The sequence below is a fragment of the Ranitomeya imitator genome, chromosome 3 (genome assembly GCF_032444005.1).
Source record: "Ranitomeya imitator isolate aRanImi1 chromosome 3, aRanImi1.pri, whole genome shotgun sequence".
NCBI classification, from domain to species: domain Eukaryota; kingdom Metazoa; phylum Chordata; class Amphibia; order Anura; family Dendrobatidae; genus Ranitomeya; species Ranitomeya imitator.
This window is the reverse complement of record NC_091284.1, coordinates 471,538,738-471,558,371: the sequence shown is the minus strand read 5'-3', so window position 1 is coordinate 471,558,371 and position 19,634 is coordinate 471,538,738. Positions and strand designations below refer to the sequence as shown.

The 19,634-nt window shown below is 42.7% G+C and overlaps 1 protein-coding gene across 1 annotated transcript in view; it reads right to left on the bottom strand.

Annotated features, from left to right (window-relative positions):
• Positions 1-1,076: 1,076 nt before the first annotated feature.
• LOC138670279 (sarcoplasmic/endoplasmic reticulum calcium ATPase 3) overlaps positions 1,077-19,634 on the bottom strand; it is a 319,975-nt gene continuing 301,417 nt past the window's right edge. Inside the window, exon 22 of the mRNA XM_069757474.1 lies at positions 1,077-1,352. Coding sequence (XP_069613575.1) covers positions 1,307-1,352 — 46 coding nt within the window. The 3' untranslated portion in view covers positions 1,077-1,306. The remainder of the gene's footprint in view (positions 1,353-19,634) is intronic.

Genomic DNA, 19,634 nt, shown 5'->3' with positions numbered 1-19,634 from the left:
AACAAGCAAGATACGAAAAAAATTAAAATCGTAAAACTTGCCAAAAAGAGTTTGCTTTCAATTTGCTAAAATCCAGAAGATGATTTTTTACACTTTATACTGTTATTTTTCTTCTTAGATCAGAGCACACATGACAATCACATTGACAACTGTAATGATTTAGATTCAAGGTAAAAAATTAAAGTTGTTTTTTTCTTAATATGTAAGAAGCACTGTACATTAATACAATAGATGATATTTGGAGGATTGAGTATTTGCTGTAGAACAAAGTTTTTATCAGAATTAATTTCATCAAGTTGTAATTCTTGTAAAAGTCTGAATTCTAAAACCGCTTTGTGTAAATGGAGGGATCCAATATTTTTAGGTTGTCGTCATCTCTCAAGACCCTGATATAACCATATTATCTCTATTCACTAGTTTTTAGAAATCTCAGCCATTATATTTTCGAGTCATAATTAAAAACATATCATTAGTGTGCAGTGCAGCCCATCTACTATGAAAACTTGTATAGAACCATGTTTTCATCAGAAGAGAAAACAACTAAATTAAAGCAGCCAGCCAATCGCCCCATACACCATTACTACTTACTTTCCACTCCTCACACGCAACTTACAGTGCAAAAATCTAGACAAAACTCAGAACATAGATTTCGTGTTGATATGGTGAAATGGATGAAGGACACCCCAGAGCCCTCTTAACAGAAACATACACAGTAAAGATGTGTGACTGCTTAAAACTTCACACAGTGAATGTCACAGCTTCTCAGTGTCATAGCTGAAGGAAATCGGTTAATCTATAGATCAGAAGTTGACAAACTGATAACAGCGGATATTTTTGGCAACAGCAGAATAGCATAAGCTAAACATGAATGTAGTCTTTGAACTGCCATTATACAAGCTGACTACAGAGTACAGTGAGCAGGAACTGTATCCTTTCCACATGATGACACCCTGTTGATGCATGTTGTAGCCTTTCGTGCAGTTACATCATTTCATGTGTTTGTCAGCACCAACAGGGACCAGTGACGTCTTCACATTACATAAGAGAGCCAATACATCCTGATTTTCCAATATTCTGCATTGCCAACATGATTTATTTTTATCCCCAAGCCACAATTAAGAGGTCCAGTTATTGCACCAATATGTACATAAAATAAGCTTCAAATATTTTCTTTTGTTTTGCCTTTTTTGTGTTAAAATCTTTCCCCCACGTGGTTGTGGTGAGTGAAAACTTGCAAGCCCTTTCTCAGTTGAAGTCTTGCAGAAATATGGGATACTTCAGTTTGGAATTGTGGTGAGGAAAGACTTCATTTAGAAATATTGTTGTCCGAGTGTTGTAGATATTGTTTCCTCCTACAAGAGCAAAATGATAAAAATATATCAATATTTAGAAACCATTATAGTAAAAAAAAGTAATTCCATATAGTGGGTGATTTATTTTTTTTTAATTTTGCATTTTAGGACATTTTTAGACTAACTACCAGTTTGGTCAAGATTAAAAAAAAAGCTAAAAAAATGTGAATGCTATGAGTCTTTGAAATATTAACTTTTTTTGGCGAACGACCTTGTTAAGGCAATTGTACTCAACAGTGCCAATTAAAGTACACAAGATACAGTAGCAAGTATTGGCCAAATCCAAGGACTTGAATATATTCCAAAGGATTATTATTTTGGCATACAAGCCTATGGAAGCATGGTGTCAATAAACACAAACTTGGAGATTTTCAGAAGTAATGGATGCTCTACAGTAGACAACTAACAAAATAAAGCTGTAAAAATAACAGCTCACCTTAAAAAAATATATTAATAGTGTACTTGCAAACTAGAATTTGAATGCTAGAGATTTTAACCCCTTAGGGACAGAGACAATTTTGACTAATTACCAGGCCAATTTTTTAAAATCTGACCACTGTCACTTTATGCGGTTATAACCAACACTTCAAGGGATACCACCGATCCGGAGACTGTTTTCTCGTGACATATTGTATTCATAATACTTGCAACATGTCTTCGATATGACTTGCGTTTATTTGTGAAAATATTGGAAATTTGGAGAAAATTTCAGAAATGTCGCAATTTCACATTTTTAATTCTTATGCCTATAAATCAGAACATTATGTCACACAAATAGTTAATAAATAACATTTCCCACATGTCTACTTTACATCTGCATCATTTAAACATTTTTTGTATTAGGAAGTTAGAAGAGTTAAAAGTTGATCATCAATTTCTCATTTTTCCAACAAAATTAACAAAATAATTTTTTTTTCAGGGACCACATCACATTTTAACCCCTTCATGACCTTGGGATTTTTCGTTTTTCCGTGTTCGTTTTTCACTCCTCTCCTTCCCAGAGCCATAACTTTTTTATTTTTTCGTCAATTTGGCCATGTGAGGGCTTATTTTTTGCGGGACGAGTTGTACTTTTGAGCAACATCGTTGGTTTTAGCATGTCGTGTACTAGAAAATGGGAAAAAAATTCCAAGTGCAGTGAAATTGCAAAAAAGTGCAATCCCACACTTGTTTTTTGTTTGGCTTTTTTGCTAGGTACATTAAATGCTAAAACTGACCAGCCATTATGATTCTCCAGGTCATTACGAGTTCATAGACACCTAACATGACTAGGTTATTTTTTTACCTAAGTGGTGAAAAAAAATTCCAAACTTTGCTAAAAAAAAAAAAAAAAATTGGGCCATTTTCCGATACCCGTAGCGTCTCCAATTTTCATGATCTGGGGTCGGTTGAGGGCTTATTTTTTGCGTGCCGAGATGACGTTTTTAATGATAACATTTTGGTGCTGATACGTTCTTTTGATCGCCCGTTATTGCATTTTAATGCAATGTCGCGGCGACCAAAAAAAGTAATTCTGGCGTTTCGCATTTTTTTCTTGCTACGCCGTTTAGTGATCAGGTTAATGCTTTTTTTTAATTGATAGATCGGGCAATTCTGAGCGCGGCGATACCAAATGTGTAGATTTTATTTTATTTTTTTTATTCATTTATTTTGATTGGGGCGAAAGGGGGTGATTTAAACTTTTATATTTTTTTTATTTTTTCACATTTTTTTTTACTTTTTTTTTTTTAACTTTTGCCATGCTTCAATAGCCTCCATGGGAGGCTAGAAGCAGGCATAGCACGATCGGCTCTGCTACATAGCAGCGATCATCAGATCGCTGCTATGTAGCAGAATTGCAGGTGTGCTGTGAGCGCCGACCACAAGGTGGCGCTCACAGCTGCCGAGGATCAGTAACCATAGAGGTCTCAAGGACCTCTATGGTTACTATTCTGAAGCATCGCCGACCCCTGATCATGTGACGGGGGTCGGCGATGACGTCATTTCCGGCCGCCTGGCCGGAAATGGTAGTTAAATGCCGCTGTCTGCGATTGACAGCGGCATTTAACTAGTTAATAGGTGCGGGCAGATCGCGATTCTGCCCGCGCCTATTACGGGCACATGTCAGCTGTTCAAAACAGCTGACATGTCCCGGCTTTGATGCGGGCTCACCGCGGAACCCTGCATCAAAGCAGGGGATCTGACCTCGGACGTACTATCCCGTCCGAGGTCAGAAAGGGGTTAAGGGACTTTGGGGGGCCTATATGACAGAAAATACCCAAAACTGACATCATTGTAAAAACTGCACTCCTCAAAGTACTCAAAATCACATTCAAGAAGTTTATTAACTCTTCAGGTGCTTCACAGGAACTAAAGCAATGTGGAAGGAAAAATGAACATTAATACATTTGGAGCTAAAGTAAAATTTGTGTGAAAAAAAAGTTATTTTCTCAAGGGTAACATGAGGTATCTGCATACTCGGGAGAAATTGCACAACAAATGTAAGGATCCATTTTTTCATATGTGGGGGAAAGCCACTGTTTGGGTGCATGGCAGATCTCAGAAGGGAAGGAGCACTGTTTGACTTGTTGAACACAAAAATAACTGGAATCGAGAGCGGACGCCATGTTGCATTTGGAGAGCCCCTGATGTGCCTAAATAGGGGAAACCTCCACAAGTGACATCATTTTGGAAACTAGACCCCCTAAAGGGAACCTGTCACCTGATTTTGGCGGGCCCTGTGTTCGGTCCAATGGGCGGTGTTTTTTCTTTCATTGACCCCTTCCTTTCCCGCTGGCCGCACTATTTTCTTGAATGAGTTGGTTTCCACCGTAGTACACGTGTGCGCAAGGCAATCTTGCCTTGCGCATGCACAGTATGCTTTGCCCAACTGCAGGCAAAACCGAAAAGCATTAGTGCGCATGCCCCGCCGCACTATATCCCGGAAGTATTTCGCTGTGTTCTGGGACATAGTGCGGCGGCGCATGCGCACTAATGCTTTTCGGCTTTGCCCGCAGTTGGGCAAAGCATACTGCGCGTGCACAAGGCAAGATTGCCTTGCGTGCGCGTGTACTACGGCGGAAACCAACTCATATTCAAGAAAATAGTGCGGCCAGCAGGAAAGGAAGGGGTCAATGAAACAACAGAAAACACCGCCCATCGGACCGAACACAGGGCCCGCCAAAAATCAGGTGACAGAGTCCCTTTAAGTAATATATGTATATATGTGGTGAGCACCGTAAGGGTATGTGCACACATTGCGGATTCCATTGCGTATTTATCCACACAGATTCTGCATAATCCATGGGTAAAATGACCTGCATTTTACCTGCAGATTCCCTGCGGGATTGCTGCAGATTTTGTGTTGATTTCGCCTGCGTTTTTACAACTGTGGATTGCTATAATGGAATAGGTGTAAAACGCTGCGGAATCCGCACAAAGAATTGACATGCTGTGGAAAATAAACTGCTGCGCTTCTGCGTGGAATTTTCTGCGGATTTGGTTTTCCAAAGGTTAACATGGTACTGTAAACTGCATGGAAAACTGCTGCGGATCCGCAGGGCCAAATCTGCTGCGGATCTGCAGCCAAATCCGCAACGTGTGCACATACCCTTAACCCTCAGACTCTTAGAAAATTTTACTTTAGCTCCAAATTTGTTATTTTCACAATGGTAACAGGAGAAATTTGCAAAACAAATTTTGGGATCCATTTTCTCCTGAGTACGCAGAAACTCCATATGTGGAGAAAATTACTGTTTGGGCTCACAGCAGGACTAGGAAAGAAAGGAAGGAGTCACATTTTGGAATACAGACTTTGATGGAATGGTCTGCAGGCGTTATGCCTCGATTGGACAGCGCCTGGTGTGCCTAAACAGTGAACCCCCCGAAAGTTACCCCGTTTTGGAAACTACACTCCTCAAGGATTTTATCCAGCGGTATAGTGAGCATTTTGAACCCACAGGTACGACACAATTTGATAACATTAGGTCGTCATATTTTTGACTAAAATGTTTTTGCCCCAAATTTGTAATGTTCACAATGGATAATAGGAAAAAAGACCCCATAATTTGTTGTGCAATTTGTCCCTAATGCAACTATACCCCATATGTGGTCAAAAATTTCTGCTTGGGCACATGGCAGTGCTAGGAAAGGAAAGAGCACTATTTGCCAGGGATAGATTGTGAATGCCATGTCGTATTAGAAGAGCCCCTGACATGTGAAAATAGCAGAAATTCCCCCAGAAGTGACCCCATTTTGGAGACTAAACTCCTCAATTAATTCATCTAGGGGTGCAAGGAGTATTTTGAACTCATAGGTGCCTCAAAGAATTTTAAAACATTGAGATGTTGAAATATGACATTTTAAAAAGCTCAGCTTATACTCGAGCATATATAGTATCTTTGTCTAACATTTAAATTTGTATGTCAATAAGAAACATTTAAGTGTGAAACTTAAAAGCACCCCCCAAATTATGATGTTTTCCCCGCCATGCTTCACAGTTGGGACAGCGTTCTAGGGGTTGTACTCATCCTTCTTCCTCCAATCCACAGCCAGTGGAGTGGATACCAAAAAGTTGTATGTTGGTCTCAGCTGACCACATGACCTCTCCCATGCCACCTCTGGATCATCCTGATGGTCATTGGTGAACTTCAAATGGGCCTGGACATGTGCTGGCATGAGCAGGAGGACCTTGCAAGCGCTGCAGTATTTTAATCCATGACAGCATAGTGTGTTACTAATGGTAATGTTTGAGACTGCGATTCTAGATCTCTTTAGGTAACTGACCAGATACTAACGTGTAGCTCTGGGCTGATTCCGACCTTTCTCAGAATCACTCTTACCCCACGAGGAGAGATCTTGCATGGAGCCCCAGACCGAGTAAGATTGATAGTCATCTTGTATTTCTTCCATTTTCCAACAATTGTGCCAACAGTTGTTGGCTTCTCACTAAGCTGCTTGCCTATTGTGCTGTTGCCCATTACAGCATTGTGCAGGTCTACAATTTTTTCCCAGGAGTCCTTAGACAGCTCGTCGGTCTTGACCATGATGGATAGGTTGGCACGAGATTTAACTAGTTACTTGTAGAAAAGACACCTGTCCACACAGCTAATACAAGTGAGTGCAAAGTAAGAGAGCTAATTAAAGAAAACTAACAGGTCTGTAAGAGCCAGAATTCTCACTTGTTGGTATGTGATCAAATACTTCATGCAATAAAAGGAAATTGAAGTATTTTTTTCAAAATCATACAATGTGAATTTGTTTATTCTGTCTCTCACAGTTGAAGTGTACCAACAATAAAAATGGCAGAACTCTCCATTCCTTCTAGGTGGTTTCCCCACTGTATATTCACATGTGCCATTACAGATTTTGCTGTACATATACAGGTTTTAAAATTTCAGCTCCTGCGAGTTCACAGCTAATGAACTCACTTCACCTATGTAACGTCAGCGCGAGTGGAGGGAAATTTTCCCACGGCGCTCGTGCCGATGTCAAAGGTAAAGGGAGTTCATTGGCTGTAAACTCACAGAACCTATCTGACGGCACCGCAAGCAGGAGAACTTGCATCATGCAACCATGCCTACCATCTAAATGTAGCAGAGTTAGACAAATCGTGGGACAAATGGATTATCATCATCTTTGCAGAAAGGTGAAGAATATTGTTTTTTTTTTTTAAACTTTTTTGCAGACAACAATAGCGTCGGTGGAATGGGCGAGGTTGTAAGTATTTAATTAAAGGCAACCTGTCACCCCGTTTTTTCAAGATTATATAAAAATAGCGCTATATAGGGGCAGAGCTGTGCTTTTAATTAGTGTATTTTTGGAGCCTTTATTCCCCACCTATGCTGCCGAAATACCTTTGTAAAGTCGCCGTTTTGGGCTGTCACTCACGCGGGGAAATGGGGGTTGCGTCTTACAATGCGGATACACCTTACCGGCCGCAGGCTGGGATGAGGGGGTGTTCGGATCTGTAGTGCAGCGCTTGTGAAAGCACAGAGGCCCCACAGTTACATGGTTTCCTATGCAGTGGACTGGACTCCGGGAAAACGGCTGCTGGCCGCTGAGATCTCATCTCCCGACATCTTGGTGCCGAGAACTCCATCTGCGCATGTGCCACCCCCGGTTGGCAGCCATTTTCTCAGAGTCCAGTCCACTGCATAGGAAACCATGTAACTGCGGGGGCTCTGGCCTTTCAAAAGATGTCATCAGAGCTCCCGTAGCACTGAACACCTGCAGCACCGAACAGCAGCACGCCGCACCGCACATCCAGACACCCCCTCACCCCAGCTTGCGGCCTTGCAGCAACGCTCCACTCTTGCCTCCTCCAGCGGCGACCCTGGGACTGCATTTCACCGCAGTCACCTCCCCCCGGTAAACAATAAGATGCATGGATTATAAGAAGCACCACAATTTTATGAAAAAAAAAGTTTTTCCCCTATTTTTCTCCTCCTGGGGCGCGTGTGTTTTGAAGAATGTTTCCTTTGAAAATGATGTGTAAATGGCTTAGAGAGTTGCTCTATGTAAAAGCTCATGTTAAAATCGCATTGCAATCGGATAGCATTCACACTGCATTCGGATGTAAATCTGATGGTAGGTGTGAAAAATCAGATTGTACCCGCATGACACTTGCATTACACTTGTCCAACTCTTGGCAGGGAGACTTGGACCAATTTTTCATATGTTTAGTGTGACTCTAGCCTAAATTGATTTAACTGATACACCACAGAAAAAAAACATTAGAACATTGAAAATGAGTATATCCTAATCATACCTAAAAGCTTGCAGACAGTACACAAAGAAATAACAGTGATAATTTGCTTTGTGCTTCACTTACAGTTCACCTAGACCACCATGGCAAATGCAAGAGGCCAAACCGCGCAGCTTTCCTTTAGGAGTGTATACATTCTGCTAGTTTATTTAAGGCTGTACTGGCATCTACTGCCATTTTAGGATAAGCGAATATAGAGACTGACCATATACATAATTTCTGCTGTGTATTCCATCCACAAGAGGCAATATAAAACACATTGAAAGGTATGACTAATTTAAGTTTAAAAACTAAAGTATACAATTATGACAAGGTGGGAGTAGGAAAAATAGTAAACATTATCTTTCAATGGAAATGCTGGTCATCAAATAGACATACTTGGAAATTGTTTATATGGGAGATGGAGACTTCCAATAATAGACCTGTGTTTGGGGGTATGACCCTCCCTTATAAACAGTGCCTCAAAAAATGAGGGGAAAACTCAAGTATCACAGTAAAACCCCAAATCAATTAAAGGACAACCCCTTCACAATCTAAAGGCTTCCCCCATCTTGTTAAAACAAAAACATCTAGACTCACCTCTCGTGCTGGCACAGTCCCAATGTCAGGGTCCTGGAACTCACATGAGGTTGTCGCAACAGCCCTGCATCCAATCAATGCTGGTGTCACTGTCCCCACCTTTGGACGTATAATAAAGAAAGGGGAAGTGATTGGTCACTCTCCGCTCTCACTTGCTTTTAATTTCTTATACGTTCGAAGAAAGGGATGCCAGCACTGATTGGGTGCAGGGCTCTCATGACATAACCTCATGTGAGCTCCAGTGGTGTTGCACTCACATTCCTGGAACTGCACCACTACACGATGTGTATTTATTTTAATGGGGTAAACATTTAGATTGAGAAGGACAAATGGGAATAGCAATGCAAAACCCTTACAAAATGAACTCGATACTGATGTGTATATTTCTGAACGAACTTTAGAAATTGAATTAATGAGGCTGGCATGAAGCCCAACATCGTGTAGTGGGACCTATGCTCATAGCCCAGCATCATATAGGTTAATTGGCATTCATCACGGTGAAACCACCCACAGCCCAGATAATCTGAGGGAGGGAGTGAGACTGAGTCCTAACTCAGTGATGCAAGATCAACTTCCAAAGTCCGGACGTTGACGCGACATCACCGGATGTAAGCAGCTGCAACCGGGGGTCACATGATCGGAACTGAGCAAGCAGGTCAACATAAGGTATTTGCAAAAAAAAAGACTTATTTGACAGGTTTAAATCGATGTACACAATAAGCATTGTAGTGGACTACCTCTTTAAACTTGTGCAGTGACTCTGGGTTCTTCCTAGTGCAGAACTATGCCCAGACACATGTGGCCAGAGTGTTGAGGCAGTTTGTGGATGATGAAGGCATTGATGCCATTGACGGGCCCTCACATTCACCATACCTAAATCCAGTTGAAAACTTTGGGGACATTATGCATTTGTGGCACTGCTTAGCAGCATCGGATGCACTGACCGTCAGAAGCTCACTGATGCCCTAATGCAGGTTTAGGAAGAGATACCCCTGGGCACCATACACTGCCTCATAAGGAGCATGCTCAGAAATTGTCAGAGTGCATATACGCAAATAGTGGCCAACTACACTACCAAGTCGCATTATGAGTTGCTGTGATGAAATGCACTCAAAAGTTAAAAACATATTGGTTTAATTTAACTTTGGTTTTCAAATTGAATTGGCATCCAGCCCTCGGGTTTTCTCAAAGTTTTGGTTTTCATTGACCATTTATATATTATTTTGTTCTCACTTACTTACAATATATCAGTAAAGACTTTCAACATGATTCTTTTGTTCAGCAAGAACTGATGTGTGGTTTAAGTGACCCCTTAATTTTTTAGCATTATATTTACAATTACTATGTGATTCATACCATTATGAAATAAATTGTTCCCCAGCATAAAATTATTATTTTTATTTATATAACACCATTGATTCCATGGTGCTGTATGTGAGAAGTGGTTACATACGAAATACAGATATCACTTACAGTAAAAGTAAATGATAGACTGGTACTGAGTAAAGAGGACCCTGCCATTGTGGACTTACATTCTACAGCATGGTGGGGAAGGAGATAGTAGAGTGGGGGGATTGCAGTAGTTCAGGAGGTGTTGAGGTGGCAGTGGGGTCAAGAAAGCTTACAGCCTGTAATGAAGAGATGGGTTGTCAGGTTCTGTCTGGATTCTGAAGAATGAGAATGTGGTGGATAATCAGATGTGTTGGGGCACAGAGAATCGGGGATATTTGGGAGGAGTCTTGGAGGCGATTGGGTGAGGAACAATCCTGTTTCCATTTCAAGCTTCGTCCATCTGCCACTGGTGTCCTGCAGTAGCTGATATACAAGTGCTTCTCACAAAATTAGATCATCAAAATTTTTTTTTTTTCTCAGTTCTTCAATACAAAAAGTGAAACTCATTATATAGAGTCATTAGAACAGAGCGATCCATTTCAAGTGTTAATTTCTGTTCATGTTGATTATGGCTTGCAGCCAATGAAAACCCAAAAGTCATTAACTCAGTAAATTAGAATAATTAGCAAAAAACACCTGCAAAGGCTTCCTACGCATTTAAAAAGGTCCCTTAGTCGGTTTCAGTAGGCTCCACAATCATGGGGAAGACTGCTGACTTGACAGATGTCCAGAAGGCAGTCAGTGACACACTCCACAAGGAGGGTAAGCCACAAAAGGTCATTGCTAAAGCTGGCTGCTCACATAGTGCGGTATCCAAGCATATTAATGAATAGCTGAGTGGAAGGAAAAAGTGTTGTAGAAAAACGTTGACAAGCAACCGGAATAATCACAGTCTTGAAAGGATTGTCAAGAAAGGGCCGTTCAAAAATTGGGGGGAGATTCACAAGGAGTGGACTGCTGCTAGAGTCATTGCTTCAAGAGCCACCACACACAGACGTATCTAGGACAAGGGCTACAAGTGTAGCATTCCTTGTGTCAAGCCACACATGGCCTATAGACAACGCCAGAAGCGTCTTACCTGGGCCAAGGAGAAAAAGAACTCGACTGTTGCTCAGTGGTCCAAGGTGGTGTTTTCAGATGAAAGTAAATTTTGCATTTCATTTGGAAATCAAGGTACCAGAGTCTGGAGGAAGAAAGGAGAGGCACACAATCCAAGTTGCTTGAGGTCTAGTGTGAAGTTTCCACAACCAGTGATGGTTTGGGGAGCCATGCCATCTGCTTGTGTAGGTTCACTGTGTTTTATCAAGACCAAAGTCAGCGCATCCTTCTACCAGGAAATTTTAGACCACTTCATGCTTCCATCTGTCGACAAGCTTTTTGGAGATGGAAATTTAATTCTCCAGCTGGACTTGGCACCTGTCCACACTGCCAAAAGTACCAATACCTGGTTCAAAAACAACAGTATCACTTTGCTTGATTGGCCAGCAAACTCGCCTGACCTTAACCCCATAGAGAATCTATGGGATATTGTCAAGAGGAAGATGAGAGACACCAGACCCAACAATGCAGACGAGCTGAAGGCTGCTATCAAAGCAACCTGGGTTTCCATAACACCTCAGCAGTGCCACAGGCTGATCACCTCCATGCCATGCCGCATTAATGCAGCAATTGATGCAAAAGGAGCCCTAACCAAGTAGTGTGTGCATTTACTGAACATACATTTCAGTAGGCAAACATTTCGGATTTTAAAATCATTTGTTTCAAGCTGGTGTTATAAAGTTATTCTAATCTACTGAGATAATGACTTTTGGGTTTTCATTGGCTGTAAGCCATAATCATCAACATTAACAGAAATAAACACCTGAAATAGATCACTGTTTGCAAGGACTAAAATAAATTAACTTTTTGATGATATTCTAATTTTGTGAGAAGCACCTGTATATGTGTATCATACGTTGCTTCAGTGCAGCCTCACCTGGTGAGTGGATTTAATTTTCTTAAGCCTCATTATTATCGCTAAGACCCTATTTGCACTTTTTTGTTTCCCAGTTTCCTTATCTTCTTTTTGTATATTTGCAGATTGAAGCTCACCGCAAAAATTTTCAGTGGCATTGAGGTCAGGAATCATTGCTGGCCATTTTAAGAGAGTCCATTTTTTTCTTTTTCAACCATTCCTGCATACTTTTGGATGTGTGTTTTTTGGGTCAATGTCTTGCTGTGGGACTCAATCTTCGACTCAAACAAAGTTTTCTTACACTGGGTAGGACATTTACCTCTAAAATCTCTTGATAATTCTCCGATGTCACGGCTCCTGTGATGCGGTCAAGACCCCCGGTACTAGATGCAGCAAAGCAACCCCAGAGCATTGCATCCAACTCTGTGTTCGACAACCTACAATCTGGCTTCTGTCCCCAGCATTCCACTGAGACTGCCCTGGCGAAAATTACTAACGACTTACTTACAGCCAAAGCTAACAGACAATTCTCTATACTCCTCCTTCTAGACCTGTCTGCCTTCGACACAGTTGACCACTTCCTCCTACTACAGATCCTCTCTTACTTTGGAGTCAAAGACCTTGCCCTATCTTGTATCTCCTCATACCTTACCAACCACACATTTAGCGTTTCCTACTCCCTTACTACACTACCTCTTCATCTCGCCCACTCTCTGTTGGTGTCCCTCAAGGCCCTGTCCTTGGGCCCTTACTTTTCTCAATCTATACACTCTGCCTGGGACAACTCATAAGGTCCTATAGCTTCTGGTACCATCTATATGCTAATGACACTCAGGTCTACCTCTCTGGCCCAGATGTCACCTCTCTGCTCTCCAGAATCCCAGGTTGTATATCAGTCATATCCTCCTTCTCCTCTCGCTTCCTCAAGCTCAATGTGGACAAATCTGGACTAATTATCTTTCCTCCATCTCGCAAATCTTCCCTACCTGACCTATCTACCAAAATAAATGAAATCAAACTTTTCCCTGTCCCCAAAATCCACTTCCTCTGTGTAACCCTTGACTCTGCCCTGTCCTTCAAACCGCACATCCAATCTCTTGCCACCTCCTGTCGCCTCCAGCTCAAAAATATTTCCAGAATCCGTCCTTTCCTCAACCCTCACTTTACCAAAATGCTTGTGCATGCCCTAATCATCTCTCGCCTAGACTACTGCAACATCCTCCTCGGTGGCCTACCTTCTAACACTCTCGCAGCCTTCCAGTCCTTCCTCAACTCTGCTGCCCGACTAATTAATCTCTCTCCTCGCTACACTCCTGCTTTCCCTCTTTGCAAATGCCTTCACTGGCTCCCAATTTCCCAGCGTATCCAGTTTAAACTACTAACACTGACCTACAAAGCCATCCATAACCTTTCTCCTCTGTATATTTCCGAACTAATCTCTCAATATCTTCCCTCATGTAATCTCCGGTCCTTCCAATGCCTCCTTCTATCCTCCACGTTTATTCGCTCCTCACCCAATCGCTTCCAAAACTTCTCCCGAATATCCCCCATGCTCTGGAATTCTGTGCCCCAACACATCCGTTTATCCACCACATGTGGATCCTTCAAAAGAAACCTGAAAACCCACCTCTTCAAAGAAGCTTACAGCCTGTAATTACCACACGGCCACCTCAACACCATCGGAGCTACTGCAACCCTCGACCTACAGTCTCCTTCCCCATAATCCTGTAGAATGTAAGCCCGCAAGGGCAGGGTCCTCTTCCCTCTGTACCAGTCTGTCATTGTTAGATTTGTTTACTGTAAGTGATATTTGTATTTTGATGTAACCCCTTCTCATGTACAGCACCATGGAATTAATGGTGCTATATAAATAAATAATAAATATGGATCCTCCACGATGCTTAACTGTTGATAGGATGTTCTTTTCCTTTTAAGATTATTGCGCCATCTGTAAACTGCTGCATTGCATTGCTAAAAAGCTCTATTTTTGGTTCATCTGTCCACAGAACATTTTCCCAGAAGGATTGTGGTTTGTCAAGGTACTCTTTGGCAAAGATCAGTTGTTCCTTTTTATGTCTTTTCTTCAGCAATGGTTTCTTCCTTGGCATTCGCTTATAAAGCTCTGCTTGGTTTTGTATATGGCATATGGTACTTGTTGAAATCATAACCCCATACTGTTCCAGGTTGGCCTTCAGGTCTTTGGATATTTGACGTGGTGCTTTTTCCACCATTCGCACCAACTTTCTAAGACATCTCTTGTTAATTTTCCTCTTTCCCACAAGTCCAGGGAGGTTCTTGACAGTAACTCGCGAATTCTATACACAAAAAACTTTTCAGTTGATTTATTTTTTTCAGGAAATATTCTGCATTATGTACTTAAACTTCATGGGTGCCAATAACTAAGAGCAGGACTGTAGGAGGGAACTTTGATAGAGAGAAGTGTTGTGAACTGGTGATTCAGAAACACAATGGACCTGGTGGTTAAGAGCACACAAAGTGACCTGATAGTTACTAATAACATAGGACGAGCTCTGAGACGTGGGAACTCTGCTGACCGCAATCCCTAATCCTATCACACCACACTAGAGGTAGCCGTGGAGCGCTCCTGACCAGACCTAGGCGCCTCGGGCACAGCCTGAGAAACTAGCTAGCCCTGAAGATAGAAAAATAAGCCTACCTTGCCTCAGAGAAATTCCCCAAAGGAAAAGGCAGCCCCCCACATATAATGACTGTGAGTAAAGATGAAAATACAAACACAGAGATGAAATAGGTTTTAGCAAAGTGAGGCCCGACTTACTGAATAGACAGAGGATAGTAAAGATAGCTTTGCGGTCAGCACAAAAACCTACAAACAACCACGCAGAGGGCGCAAAAAGACCCTCCGTACCGACTAACGGCACGGAGGTGCTCCCTCTGCGTCCCAGAGCTTCCAGCAAGGAAAGACCAATATAGCAAGCTGGACAGAAAAAATAGCAAACAAAAGTAACACAAGCAGAACTTAGCTTATGCAGGGCAGGCATGCCACAAGACGATCCAGGAGAGAGCAAGACCAATACTGGAACATTGACTGGAGGCAAGGAACAAAGAACTAGGTGGAGTTAAATAGAGCAGCACCTAACGACTTAACCTCGTCACCTGAGGAAGGAAACTCAGAAGCCGCAGCCCCACACCAGCCGAAGTACCACTCATGACCACAGGAGGGAGCTTGACCACAGAATTCACAACAGAGAAGGTTGTACCTCTCTGGAAGGAGAAGTTTATCTTCTAGAGCTATATGATTTAACAGTTGATCAGTATTACCATAGCCGGTTCTTCTTGAATCTCTCTCAAGACCCCCAGGATCAATGGAAAAGGCATATAGGAGATTCTTGCCCCAATTCTGGGACAAGAGATCCACTCCATTTGGGTTGTCCTACGGGTTCAAGAAAAAAAACTTGCTACCTTTGCATTCTTCCAGGATTTAAACAGGTCTACTTGAGGGATACTCCAACATCGGGTTAACTGCTGAAACAAATCCCTGTTTAATTCCCATTCTGAGGATCAAACTGATTCTCTGCTACTCTGTTCTGTGAACCTTTCAGGTGAACTGCCGATATAGAAAAGACAGTCCCCTCTGCCCACTGGAAAATTTGTAAGGCCAGAATCTGCAGAAGATAACATCTCTGGCTCCATTGATGACCAATAAAGGAGACTGCTGTGACATTGTACAATAAGAGTTTGACATGCTGGCCTCTGAGATGGTCCTGGCACCTCTGAGCGTCTGCCATACTGCCCGCAGTTCTCTGTAGTTTGAGGACCTCAAACGGACTTCTGGAGACCAAGTCACCTATAGGTATTGTCTTTCTTCCTCGGCACACCAACCTTGCTGACTTGCATTGGTAGTGACTGACGCATGGGGAAAGGATCTAATTACCCCCGTCTATAACATCTTCGGAGACGTCCACCACGTCAACGATTTATTAACCTATGCCGAAATGACTATCTTCTTGTCCAGTCCTGATGGTCGCCTGTCCCAGATGGCCAATATCGCTTTTTGCAGAATTCTCCAGTGGGTCTGACCCCATCGTACATTTGGAATATATGGTGTCAATCCCAATTCTCGCATTGCAATCAGATCAGTTTTTTTCCCATGGAAGGACAGCACTCTGTTAATGACCTCTTTCTGTTTTATTGAGGGCAGAAAGGATGTTCTGAGGTGGCAGTTGAGGAGAACTCCCAGAAACACCTTTTGTGTTCCTGGCTCTAAATTGGATTTTCCCCAATTGATGAACCAACCCAACCTCTGCAAGGTGAGGATATTCCTTGAGAGATGGCGTTTCAGTTGTTGTGCTGAATCAGCCACTAACAGATCGTCCAGGTATGGGATGATGATTATCCCTTCCTTTGTGAATATCAGTGGATAGGCTGAAGGGAAGGTACTGAAATTGAAAATGATGACTTTCTCCCTGAGGTTTTAGTGCAAACCTCTTGGAACTTCTGAAAAGAAGGATGGATGGCCACATGATAATATGCATCCTTTAAATTGAAGGCGCACATTACCGAATCCATCCTAATAGAGGAATTGTTGATCTTCTTGTCTCCATTATGAACTTTCTGCATCTGACGCACTTATTTAAGGGTTTTAAGTTTATAACTGTACAATAACCCCACACTCCCCAATGGGTTTTTTTTAATAGAAAAAGAGACTGGAGTAGTGTCTGAGGAAAAGGAATACCCACCCGGTTGCTACCAGATTCCTGATATCTTTTTCGAGTCTCTGTAGAGAGTTTAATAAATTCTATCGTATAGCCTTCCACTACAACCTGATGAATCCACTTGTTTTGTGTGATGATTTGCCACCGTCCTTGAAGCCCCTTAACTCCTCTGACGCCAAGGTCTCCCTGTGCTTGGACCTGGACTGAAAGTGGTAAGTCAATCCTTTCCTCCCTTTGGGTAACTCCATCTGCATGATATGTGTATATGTTTTTTAAATGGTTTTATCAGATTGTTGGTCTGTGTGCACTTTTCTAATAAAAGCCATATTGTTTATTTATCTGGTGATCTCCCTTTCAGCGTATTCTTTCTCTTTATATATTCGTCCATCTGCATGATTTCCCTTTCCCTTTAAACTCATGTCTCTGGTACGGACGGGACCTACAAAAGGAAGGGAATGTCCTTTGCCTTTCCTCTGGAAGCCCCTTTTGGTTGTCAGAGGTCCTTTCTAGGATTTCATCAAATACGGTCCTAGCACCTGTAACACTGAAAAGGGAATTGAGCATAGCTTGCTTTTAGAATGGTGATCTCCTGGAATAGTTTTTTTTTAAACCAGATTGTCCACCTAGCAGAACTGTAAAGAACATTGCTTCTGGCAGCAAATCTCACTGACTCGGCCAATTCATCCACCAAAAAGGTAGCATAACTTTTGGACTTCCTAGAGGAAGAAACAGACCCAGCTACTCTGTCCTAAAATTAAATTAGAAAAGAGAAAATAGGGCTCAGACTTCCTGACTTATGCAAGGAAACATTGGGGCCAAAGACAGATCACTAAGACTTACTATTCCCAGGGATTGTTCGGACGGTCTCTCTGATAGAGTACGATTAAAATCCATGTTCAGACTGTACACAATACTGTAGAATCCTACCACAATAGGTGTGCTTTTATAGTGTCCTACCTTGTCTTCTTGTAGGAATACACACCCGGAACCACCATCCATAACACACCACACTAGCAGATCATCCTGCACTTTCCCCCTGTAACTCAGAAGTGCGTTCCACCCTGGAACGAATGAGTCACTGGATCTGTGCTTAGGCAAAGCTGCGGTAGGTAGCCGAGAGCCCTCAGAGGAGGGAAGCGGCAAACGACAGCAGCCACATTCCGCTCTACTGGCCCAGGCTGAGGAACCCCTACTCAGTGAGGTATCAGCCACAAGCCTTGTCACAGGGATGAATCCCCTCAGATTCCCCTGAGCTCGTTTCACGTAATCTCTGCATCATTGAGCGTCCTCTCTGTGTCTGTCCTCCCAGGGACAGGAAATACACTGCTTTTAACTGCTTGTGTGTTTCCTGTCCCTAAAGATGTGAATGACTAATTACTGGTGTGCTGCCATGAGAGACGTCCTGGAAAAAAATAGAATAATAATAATAACAATAATAAAACAGTCATTTACTAATGTCTTCCTTGTTGCCAACTTAGTCCAAAATATCGTAGGAAAATTTGTGGTCAAAGTATATATGAGTGTTTCATATGAACATGTTCAATATTCCTGAGGAGACTTTCTTCCTGCATTTTCAAATAAGTAATTTGCACAGCTATGGCAGAGTAACCAAAGAGAAAAATTATTGGGAAAACACAAGTAAAAGCATTATACGGAACCAATCACCAGAAAAACAGCTATCAACCTGCAGACATGAAGTCCAGCACCCACACTTAGCAGAACTCTGCCAGGAGAAAATTAACTTTATTCCCTCCAGCAGTGTTCTGGTTTCAGTCACGGGGTGGCCCCGGCACGGGTTTAGTCACCACTCTGAGTATACAGAAAGGCAGCTGTAACCGTGCCCCTGGCTCTGCATTGGGACAGACTGTCAGTCAAGGTCAGAGGCGCGGTTATAGCCGCCGTTCTGTATTTTTCACAACGGTGACTAAACCTGCACCGGAGCTGCTCTGGTGACTGCAACCAGAATGCTGCTGGGTGAATAAAGTTAATTTTCTCCCGGCAGTGTTTGGCTAAGTGTGGGTGCCAGGCAGGTTAGTAATGCTGTTAACCTGCAGATTAACCCCATATATGCAGGTTAATAGAGTTTTTTCTGGTGACGAATTCCCTTTAAGAGAAGTAATGGGGAGCAAGAAAGCATTCTTCGCACCCGTCAGGCTCAACCAGGAAGAATGTCAGAGAAAGCAAGTGTTGAAAATAAATTTACAGATCAACTAGCCATGCTTACTGCCATTAAAATTATTATTTGTGTAGTGCCATTTATTCCATGGCGCTTTACATGTGGGGAGGGGTGTACATAATAAAAACAAGTACAATAATCTTAAACAATAACAAGTCCCGACAATTAAAGGGAACCTGTCACCCCGTTTTTTGAGATTGAGCTATAAATACTGTTAAATAGGGCCTGCGCTGTGTGTTACTATAGTGTATGTAGTGTACCCCGATTCCCCATGTATGCTGAGAAATAACTTACCAAAGTCGCCGTTTTCGCCTGTCAATCAGGCTGGTCAGGTCGGGAGGGCGTGGTGACATCGCTGATTCTTCCTCAGCTTTACGTTGGTGGCGTAGTGGCGTAGTGGTGAACAAGCAGCGCGCGATCTGCACTGTCATCCCTTTCGTCGGTGGGGGCGGCCATCTTCCTGGGGCCGCGCGTGCGCAGATCGAGTGCTCTGCTGCACGGGGCTTCAGGAAAATGGCCGCGGGATGCCGCGCGTGCGCATTAGAGATCGCGGCGGCCATTTTCCCAAAGCCGAGATGCAAACTCGGCTTTGGGAAAATGGCCGCCGCGATCTCTAATGCGCACGCGCGGCATCCCGCGGCCATTTTCCTGAAGCCCCGTGCAGCAGAGCACTCGATCTGCGCACGCGCGGCCCCAGGAAGATGGCCGCCCCCACCGACGAAAGGGATGACAGCGCAGATCG